This window comes from Oryzias latipes, chromosome 4, assembly GCF_053564925.1.
Source record: "Oryzias latipes strain Hd-rR chromosome 4, Olatipes_Hd-rR_3.1".
NCBI lineage: Eukaryota > Metazoa > Chordata > Actinopteri > Beloniformes > Adrianichthyidae > Oryzias > Oryzias latipes.
The window spans coordinates 21,702,743-21,712,677 of record NC_136240.1 but is presented as its reverse complement, the minus strand read 5'-3'; the positions used below and the strand labels follow the sequence as shown (position 1 = coordinate 21,712,677).

At 40.0% G+C, this 9,935-nt stretch overlaps 2 protein-coding genes across 8 annotated transcripts in view; one reads left to right on the top strand and one right to left on the bottom strand.

Annotated features, from left to right (window-relative positions):
• Positions 1 to 37: 37 nt before the first annotated feature.
• On the bottom strand, positions 38 to 6,827 carry si:ch211-198n5.11 (methylcrotonoyl-coenzyme A carboxylase 2). Its single transcript, XM_004068057.5, has 12 exons — positions 6,667 to 6,827; positions 5,968 to 6,135; positions 5,522 to 5,718; positions 5,214 to 5,392; positions 5,045 to 5,125; positions 2,509 to 2,687; positions 2,211 to 2,418; positions 2,011 to 2,102; positions 1,300 to 1,456; positions 1,106 to 1,228; positions 790 to 1,008; positions 38 to 707 (listed from the first exon to the last, which is right to left on the bottom strand). The coding sequence occupies exons 1-12, from the start codon at positions 6,684 to 6,686 to the stop codon at positions 621 to 623; spliced, it is 1,710 nt and encodes a 569-aa protein (XP_004068105.1). The 5' UTR covers positions 6,687 to 6,827; the 3' UTR covers positions 38 to 620.
• Positions 6,828 to 7,477: 650 nt separating this feature from the next.
• Positions 7,478 to 9,935, top strand: part of fnbp1l (formin binding protein 1-like) — a 44,690-nt gene continuing 42,232 nt past the window's right edge. For 4 of the 7 annotated variants that reach the window (XM_078946098.1, XM_020702532.3, XM_004068056.5 and 1 more), the window contains exon 1: positions 7,478 to 7,934. In XM_078946098.1, the coding sequence (XP_078802224.1) occupies positions 7,911 to 7,934 (24 nt within the window). In that variant the 5' untranslated portion in view covers positions 7,478 to 7,910. The remainder of the gene's footprint in view (positions 7,935 to 9,935) is intronic. The other 3 variants (XM_078946101.1, XM_078946100.1, XM_078946099.1) reach the window with 1 other exon arrangement.

The window sequence follows — 9,935 nt, the reverse complement described above, 5'->3', positions numbered from 1 at the left end:
TTCTTTTTTTTAAATCAAAGGCAAAGACCACGACCACTTATTGTACTATATTTAATTTTTTTTATATACAATTAAACAGAGGAGCAGCAACATAATGACAAATTAAAATAAGTGTTTTTGGTTGTAAATCAATCCCATTAATTTTGTCAAGAAAAACTTTTTTTTTTGCCACAGATGTATGTCATAGTACATATTAGGCAGAAAAAAAGAAGGGTGAAATAAATTCAGTTTCTTTTTTATTTTATATACAAAAAATAATTTTTGACAATTCATTTATAGTTAAATTTTCAATAGATACAATTTGTACTATTTAAACATCTATTTTAAAAACTTTTTAATATCATCTTTTGTGCCTCTGATGCAAAAAAGAAAATCTGTTCTGTTTTCTTACAGTTTTGCTTTTGGCAGACTAAAGACAAAGCTCGAGGCACTTTGGGAAAATAAAAAACCTTTACATCAAATCTAAATGAGGTCATAAAAAAGGCAATAATTTTAATATCAACTCCCCATATGGTCAAATAATCTTCCTTTATGAAAACTGGTAACTGCATTGGAACGTCAACTAGTCCAGCTGCAAATGCACTTTCTATCCAGCAGATCCAGAGGGGGAGGTGAGACTTCTACATGCGTAGAAGCATGGACTGAGATTTCTTTGTAGAAAGCTGATAATGCTGCTGTTTGATGATTTCCAGACAGTCTTTTAGAATCTAAAATGAAAACAAAAACAAAACTACAATATCAGAGACTCTCCCAAATATCCTTCAAGCCATTTTCTGACTAGTATTTTACCTTTCTGGTGTCCTGAGGCAAAATGACTCCATCGTCCCACATTCTGCCAGAGGAAAAGAAAGCTGAGCTCTCCTCCTTCAGTCTCCTGTTCAGCTTCTCCTCCTCCTCCTCCTCCTCAGCATCAGGAGGAAGCAGAGCTCCGACATGACCTGGAGCAGTCACGGACACTCTGGCATTGGGCCACAGGAACAGAAAGTTCGGCTCAAACGCCCGCCCACACTGCAGATGACAAATGTGCAGAGTCAACTCGTGGCATTATGCATATCCTGAAATTTGGACTTTCTGCCCAAAAAGATGGACATTTACACTCCCCTACCATCGCGTAGCTGTCAGCTCCATGTGAACCACCAACAACCACTGTGATTTTGGGAACGGAAGCACATGCCACAGCTGCCATCATTGAACCCTGAGCCTTTAGACAGTTGCTGTTCATCTCCGCCTGAAAGAGAGACCATCGTTCCATTTCTTTTACTTTCCTTTTTTTGTTTATGCTTCAATTTGCCGAAGTACCTGCTTTGTTGACAGCGTCAGCGCTCCGCTAGGCGCCGTGTTCTGGAGGAAGATCAGTGGGACGTCCCTCTGGTCGCAGAGCTGGATGAAGTGGCTTCCTTTCAGAGCAGCCTCATATGACAGCACGCCGTTATTGGCGACTATTCCCACCAGATGGCTTAAAAGCAAGAAGAAGAAAAATCAGCCATCTTTCTTAAAAATTTCACATTTTTTCCTGTAAAGTTATGTTGTTTGAACATCTTTCAAAATATAAAATTAGATTTATCTCAGAAAAGCAACATATTCATATGACTAATTTAGAAAAAAAAAGGCCTAAAAGTTTGTTATTTGCTCCATAAACCAAAAAAAGCAGCCACCTTTCTACTGTATGGATGTGCATATGCATCTGTAAAAAAAATCCTCCTGATATTAAACAAAAACATAAAGAATTTTAAGTCATGAAGTCAATTGTAAAAATATCTGCATAAGAAAACAAGTGAAAAAAGTTCAACATGTAGTGGACATTTATAATGAACAAAAACAATAAAAAAAATGTGCACTATGCTATTGAAATGATAAGGAGCACTAAAAAGGAAAGCTGGTCAGTTCCTTACAGCTCGTTTTTGATGAAACGTGATTCTTTGTGCCCTCATGACTACAGCGCCCCCTACATTTTAGTTGAATAGATAATCAAGAGTGTTTAGTATAGATGTGTGTGCCTGTGACTTTTACCCATGGATCTTTGCAAAGCCAGAGATGAGGGTGGTACCATATAGAGCTTTGAACTCTTGAAAGCGGCTGCCATCTGTGAGGCGACTAACTATCTGGACAAATCAGAAATAAAAACAAATAAATCAAACATTTTCACAGGATTACCTTAACAAGATTTAAAAAGACACATCTTTTGTGGGTTTTTTTTTGGATTGACGTACCATTTTAGCATCCAGACTGTAGTTATAACTGCGAGGAGCGAGCCCCATGAGCTCCTCTGAAGCGTACAAAGGCTCCTCCGCTGCCTTCCTCCTGGTGCTGTCCTCCTCTTCATGCGGCAGTTGGAAGTTGAAGGTGGATATGATGTTTTTTGTGTAGTCGAATGCTTCTTTCTCCTCCCACGCAAAATGATCCACACAGCCACTCACCCTTGGAAGGTGGGGGGAGAAAACAAAACATTTTGCGCTTCAACAGGTGGATGAACATTTCTGCCTCTTTGAGTTTTGCTGATGGACTCACTCAGCATGAAGCCTGGCTCCTCCCAGCTCTTCTGGCGTCACCTCCTCCCCTGTAGCGGCTTTGACCAGTGGGGGTCCTCCCAAGAATATTGTGCCTATCCGATGCACCATCACCGCCTCTTCTGCCATGGTTGGGATGTATGCTCCACCCGCGGTGCAGGAACCACACACCACAGCCACCTTTAAAGTCATAAAGTATTGAACAACTGTAAAACGTATTTGCAGATGCTGAAATGAAAAGAAACCTCCTCCTGTTTCCATTCTTTCTGCCAGTATCCACAACTGACCAACTATTTATGACCAGGCCTATTACTAATAACAATACAGACAATTATTTTCTTCATTGAAGAAAATTTAAAACAAGATTGTCATCATTTCCTCAGATTTCAACATCCCTCCACATCTTAACAACATTGACATTTGTTGCAGATGCAACTGTGGCTTTTGTGTGGTGGTCCAGTCAGAGCTGAGTTATTTTACACGGGCCAATGTTTACTTTTTTATATAAATAACTGCCAAAACTCATATTCCACTGATTTAATTGAATATCCCATGAATGAAATAGGACAAAAGTAAAATTAAAATATATAAATTACAAGACAATTTAAAACAAAGTGGGATTACTGCAGTAGGTTATCTACTTGAATAAACGGAAAAAGTATTTTGTCAAAAAAACTACTTGGAAGAGTGTAAATATTTTTTACAAACAAGTTTTTTAGTTCAAAGGAAATTTGTTACAACCCACTTCTGTTCATATGTACTCATGTTTTATAACTCAGGTGTTCTATAAGAGTTTAACCTTGAGATTATCTATGAGCTCATAAAAAGCTGCTGTTGCAGCTTCCAGGTTGTCATTTGCCTGTGGAATTCCAAGGTACTTGTAACTGTCCTCAATGTCTGCTATTGTTCCTTCTGGGAGTGAGACCCCTCCTGTGTGGACTACCTTGCCTCTCTGTCACCATCCCAATGTCAGTACTGTAGATCCTGGTGAGGTGGATCAGGGAGTCAATGTCACGCTCGCTCTTAGTATATAGCTTGATGTCATCCATGTAGAGGAGGTGACTGATGTTGGCCCCATTTCTGAGTCGGTATCCATAGCAAGTCTTGGTGATTATTTGGCTGAAGGAGTTCAGACCTATGCAGAACAGTAGTGGGGACAGAGCATCACCTTGGTATATCCCACATTTGATGGACACTTGTGCAAATGGCTTCCCATTGGCTTCAAGGGGGGTTTCCACAACTTCATCGAGTGGCTAGAAAGGGCTGGCCTACAGGACAGCACTGAAGCACTCATCCTGGCAGCTCAAAAACAAGCCCTGAGCACCAGACCCATAGAGGCTCAGATCTACCACACCAGACAAGATCCAAGGTGTAGGCTGTGCAAAGAGGCGCCTGAAACAATCCAGCACATAACTGCAGGGTGTAAGATGCTGGCAGGGAAAGCATACATGGAGCGTCACAATCAAGTGGCTGGAATAATATACAGGAACATGTGTGCAGAATATGAACTGGAAACCCCAAGGTCAAAATGGGAAACACCTCCGAAGGTGGTAGAGAATGAGAGGGCAAAGATCCTGTGGGACTTCCAGATCCAGACTGATAGGATGGTAATGGCGAACCAACCAGACATTGTAGTGGTGGATAAAGAACAGAGGAAAGCCGTTGTGGTGGATGTGGCAGTGCCAAGCGATGGGAAAATCAGGAAGAAGGAACATGAGAAACTGGAGAAATACCAGGGACTCAGAGAAGAACTGGAGAAAGCCTGGAAAGTGAAGGTGACAGTGGAGCCTGTGGTAATTGGAGCACTTGGGGCTGTAACCCCCAAGCTGGAGGAGTGGCTACAACAGATACCTGGAAAGACCTCAGACCTCTTAGTCCAACGCAGTGTTAGGAACAGCTAAGATACAGCGCAGGACCCCCTGGAAATGGTAAATAGATTTAAAAAAAAGTATTTTAACTTTAGGCAAAAAATAAAAACTAGCATGATACAAAAAGCCCTGTAACTCTGAACAGAGGTGATATCAGTCAATTTACTATTGATCATTTGTTTATTTAACATTTGTCAAGTTTTAACTTGAGTTTTTTTCCATTTTCAAAGTCAAAGTAAACTTTATTGTCAATATCTATAATATTTTTACATACATAGAAATTGAAATTCTGTTTCTCTCAGCTTCAGTCTAAACAGGGAATCTAACTTCAAATTGCAAAATAAAATACAATAAGACGAAAAAAATAAAGTGACTAAGAAAAGAGAAAAATAAAGTGACCGTAAAAAGAAGTAAAATAATAATAAAGTGAATGTAGTCTTGTATTTGTATTTGAAAAATATAAATAATAATAATACTTCATTTAAAAAAAAATGAAATTTGTATTCAGTAATATAGGCTGATTACTGACAACTGCTATTGTGGCACCAACAGCTAATGGAGGGAAGAAGATGGGACACAGAAAAAAGTGTCATAAATAGAGAGAATAAAGATGCAGAACAGTGAAAAGAAAAAGAAAATCAACAAAGAAAAATGAGATTTTATTTTTACCTGGGGGATCTTCATGGCTGACATGATGGCTTCATTGTAGAATGTCCTCCCTCCCTGGTTCTTATCAGGAAAGATCTCTGACTGAAAGTCCACAAATCAGGCATCAAAAACAGAAAACCATATCATTATGATTGAAGTGGTTCAGAGAGAAGATGTTCATGCGCTCAACCTGCAGCGGGAGAAAGGCTCCTCCAGAGTCGACCAAATAAACACAGGGCAGCCGGTTCTGGATGGCTATTTCTTGCGCTCGTAGCTGCTTCTTCACAGTGATCGGATAAGCTGTGCCGCCTTTCACAGTAGCATCATTGGCAATGAAAACACACCACAGGCCACTAATCCTGCCAATGCCTGGAGACACACACACAACACGTGGGTTGCACATCAAAGTGTTTACAGAGCAAATTCAATGTTGTCATACTGGTCAGACACTACAACGCAAAAACCAAAGAAACAGGATTACAGCTGGACGTTCCTAACCTGTAAGGCAGCCAGCGGAAGGGATGTCCCCATATGGGAGACCCAAACCGGCAAAGGGCGAAAGCTCCAGAAAGTCCTCGTCATCCAGGAGGAGACGCAGACGATCCCTGACCAACAGCTTCCTGTTTCTTTGCGTGTGCCTTGTGACAGCGTTCTCTCCTCCCCCTTTTTTCACTTTTTCTCTCAACTCTGTACACCTATCAAACAGGAAGTCAGAGATAAAACCAGATTAAAAGAGACAAATAAAGCAACAAAATGAAGCTCTTTTTAGTTGTGGATACTTTTTAGAAGAGCAGTCAAAAAGTACCTATTTACATTAAAAAGATTAACCGTGAATGATAAACCAGTATACTTTATATAATCTACATAAGAGCATATGCAATATGGCAAAAATAATTAATCTATGAAATCTGAATAGCATCTGTGCTGATGTGAATACCACACACTTCTTATGGCAGGCGGTGCTGTTTCTCAGGTTTGCTTCATAGATGTGGTGCTGGATGGGATGGAGGGGCAGGTCGAGCACAGGGAAGGAGCTCTGCATCACCCTGCTCCTCTTACCTGAGGAGGAGCTCATACAACGCGCTGCACACTGCCAAGGCAGCTCTGCAAACCTACAAGACAAGTTATAGAAACAAACAGCATATACACCTTCTTCTAACTCCACGATAAATAAAACAATAACCTCAATTGACAACAGATCTGACTGAAATTTAGTAAACAAAATATTAGTATAATCATCTAAAATTACCCCAACGTCCTTATTTTCAATCATTCGATAAAATGCAGTTTTGCCAAAAAATATGTTTACTTACAGAAGAGAAAAAAAACTTTATTCAAACTTGAAATTAAAGCAATAACAGTAAACAAATAAAGAGAGAAAAAATATGGTCACTTTTTTGTATGCAACTTACTTAGCCCTTTGTCTTATGCACCGTGTCAACCAAGGCAAAAATGGATTTAAAGAAATGCTACACTCTTCTTTAAAAATATTTTAAAAAAATAGTGTTTTAGAAATGATAGCTAAACAGATTGATTGATTAACTACCACATTACTATACGAGAGCTCATTGTGTCAAAGGTTGTCTGCAGGTGACACAAAAAACGAAGGCTGCTTTGTTCATTAAAACCATTCCACCTCTTACCTAAAGATGCAGCGGTGCATGTTGGACGATGTCAGACTAAAAACAGCCAATTAAAGTATCGAACAACACTTAATTATTTGTTCCATTGGTATAAATCTGTGGGAAGAACATGTCGAAAATCTTCTTTGTCGTTTTTAACGTCAACCATTATCGTCTGACGAATACTATCGCCCTCTGTTGGACTGAAGGGAAAACTGCAACTCTCCATTAACAGAGGATTCTTTTTGTTTACGCTGTTTAATAAACTTCCATAAATGATGCGTAATTTATTTCACACGTTTAAATGTTTTGCTTTTCTCTGACACATTAAAAAAATCTCAAAGGAAAACGTTATCCTTTAAATGTAATTTGAAGTGGTCAGGGGGGGGGGGGGGGGGGGGGGGGGGGCACTAAACCACTTCAGGATGACCGCAATGTGATGACAGATTTTGACCACTAGAGGGAAGTATTTCGCATTTATTTAGTTAAACTGTTCCCAGAAAGATGCTCCTCATTTCTCTGAACTTTTTGTGCACGTGACTTACGAAAACATTCATAATATGATGAAGATTTTTTTTAAAGATATTGCGTAGTACTTACCAATGAAATAGTTTATGTACCACAAAAGATAAAGTAATTTCTTGGAGTAATTTAGTACACATTTTAGCCTATAGTCTGTAGCTCACTTAAAAAAAGACACAATTCAGTATAAATTAATCTTAAGGCATTTGAAATAGTAAATATACATTTAAATAATATTAATCAACACTTGTTTCATCAACAAATTAAAATTTTAGATGCATGTACTTTATTTATTGTTAATAGTTTTGCTAGTTTTAACACTATTTTCTGTCAACAAGTATCTCTTTCTTTTGTTCTCTCTTTCTTTAATTGGATTGTTTCTCATTTTGAACGTTATTGGAACAGTAGTCTGTTTGTTTATTTGAGAAATAACTTTATTTCTCCCCCTCTGTCTTTTTTTTTTAAATTTGCACTTATTTTTTCATTTTTTCCTTTAAAGTGTAAAACAGCTATAAAGCAGTAATCCAGCAGTTGTTTGGGGCCCTGCGGTCCGGTGTCTCCGCTTTTGGGGCGTCTCCGGCGGTTCGGGCGAAGGAGGTGAAGGAGGGGTAGGACGGGTAGGACGACACGAAGGAGGCAGGCAGTCGCTCAGTCAGACCGGACTATCAGCGGCACATTTCCAGAGTGCACGCCGGGAAAACTGCTTCCAAACCAGGGGGGAAATTCAGTCAGAGGGACCCGCAATGAGTTGGGGAACGGAGCTCTGGGTGAGTTTCAGCTCTTCGAAGTACTTTTCAGTGGTTTTTGCTTTGTGTTCTGGCGTCGTCCGCCGCGGGGACGGCTGAGCCTGCGGGGAGGCTCGGGAGTGGGAGAAAGGTGCTCCGTGAGCGCGGAGCTTTGTGGAGAAAAAAAAAAACGGCTAACTCCGCTGCTAGCGCCTTTTGAGCTAAAGCTAAAGCTAATCCGACATGCACCTTAACGGCTGTGACATCGCGGGGAACAATAGCGGACACGGGGCGCACAACAGGCGGCCAGACGGGGCGGGGGGCCAGGGGGGGACCGCCGGGTCTACTAGCTTCCAACTTCATGAACAACCATGACGAAATTGAGTTTTATTTTAATTCCTCTGTCAAATTGTACCTTTTTTAAAAGTGTGTCCACACCCAGTTTTTGGTATTAAGGGCAAAATAACAACCCAAGTCTTCCACCTCTAAAATAAATGGAAAAAACCCCTCCTTTTTGATATCTATAAACATATCTCATGATTTTCCTAGCGTGTGTTTTTGTTGTTTAGTCTTTTGTCTTAACTTCTTATAGGCACCTGCCTTCACCTCCAGCCGGCCTACATCACGTTATAGTCTTATGTTTGTCCTGCCTTAAAAAACCACAAAAAAAATAGCCTTAAAATCTTACATGTAGTATTAGACTAAACCAAAAAAAGAAAAATCGAATTGACTTCTTTGTAAAATGTGATTTACAGTTCTACTAAGTTGTTGATTTTTATTTGTTGAAATGAATCAAGCTATGTCTTTTTTTTGGGGTGTTGCCCATCCCAAGCTGTAAGCCAAGAGGCAGCCTCCAGCAGCAGCAGCATCCCCCCTTCTGCAGGAGGAGGTGGAGGAGGGGGACTCCTAACCCCCTTCAATGACACCTCCTCTCCTGTTAACCTCCCTCCCGGCTGTTATCTGTAGTCTGAAGCAAGCGTGTATTTTGCCTCCTCAGCCCCCAAGATGTAACTTGACCTCGCAGCTGCAGACAAAGAGAGAACTTCTCGCCTTTGTCAGCTTTAATAAGATGTTGAAGAGATGGAGGTGCAGACACCGATGTGATTATCCTCGCCATCCATCCGTCTTTTCCGTTTGTCTTTTTTCTTTCTTTGACTGCAAGTGCTCTCTCAAAGATTTTAAAGAAAATCACGTTTTTGGTGCTTTTAACATTTTCTGGTGGCATATTATCTGATGATGGAGGATATATATTTATATAAATAAATTAGGCTTAAAGTTGCTTATAGGGGTGTAACGATACGCTAAAAATCTCAATTCGGTCCGATTCAGAATTTCCCAGGGCTCGGTTTGGTACATTTTGGTTCGGTACTGCTGTTTAACAAATCTGCCCGATATGAACTGCTAATTTATGAACTATTATTTTATTGTTATTTATTGTGTGTGTTTTGATGCCAGACACCTGAATTTCTCCCTTGGGAGATTAATAAAGTATGTATGTGGGTGATCTGCAGAAAAAAATAAGAAAAACTATTAGCTGCCAGGAACCCAAAACTTTTGATACTTAACACTAGCCTGAAAAAAAAGAAATGTTAACTTGCACATTTTCTTTTCTCGTAGACCCGATTGTTACAGTTTGGTGATGCCGTTTCAAGTTCGTTAACAGATTGGATGTGTTACTGTGGCATACGCTATCTTCGTGTAACAATGTCAACACAAAACATTCGACTTATCCAGTTGTCTTTTTCCTTCATGGATGCTGACAACGAAGCCAAAGTGTTCCCACACAGGAGAGCGTACAAAAAAACAAAGAAAAACGTACCGAAACGGTACATAAGTGAACTGAACCGTAACTGCGGCACTGAAACGCTTTGGTTCAACTACGTATATCGTTACACCCCTAATTGCTGAGTATTGTCTGTAAATCAAATTGTTGTGAATCAGTAGCAGATGAAAAAAAAATGCAGTTGGGAAAACCTGTTATGTAGAAGCTACTAAAGCAAGCCACAAGCTCCCTCCTCCGTTCCATTCTGATGGACGATTCTA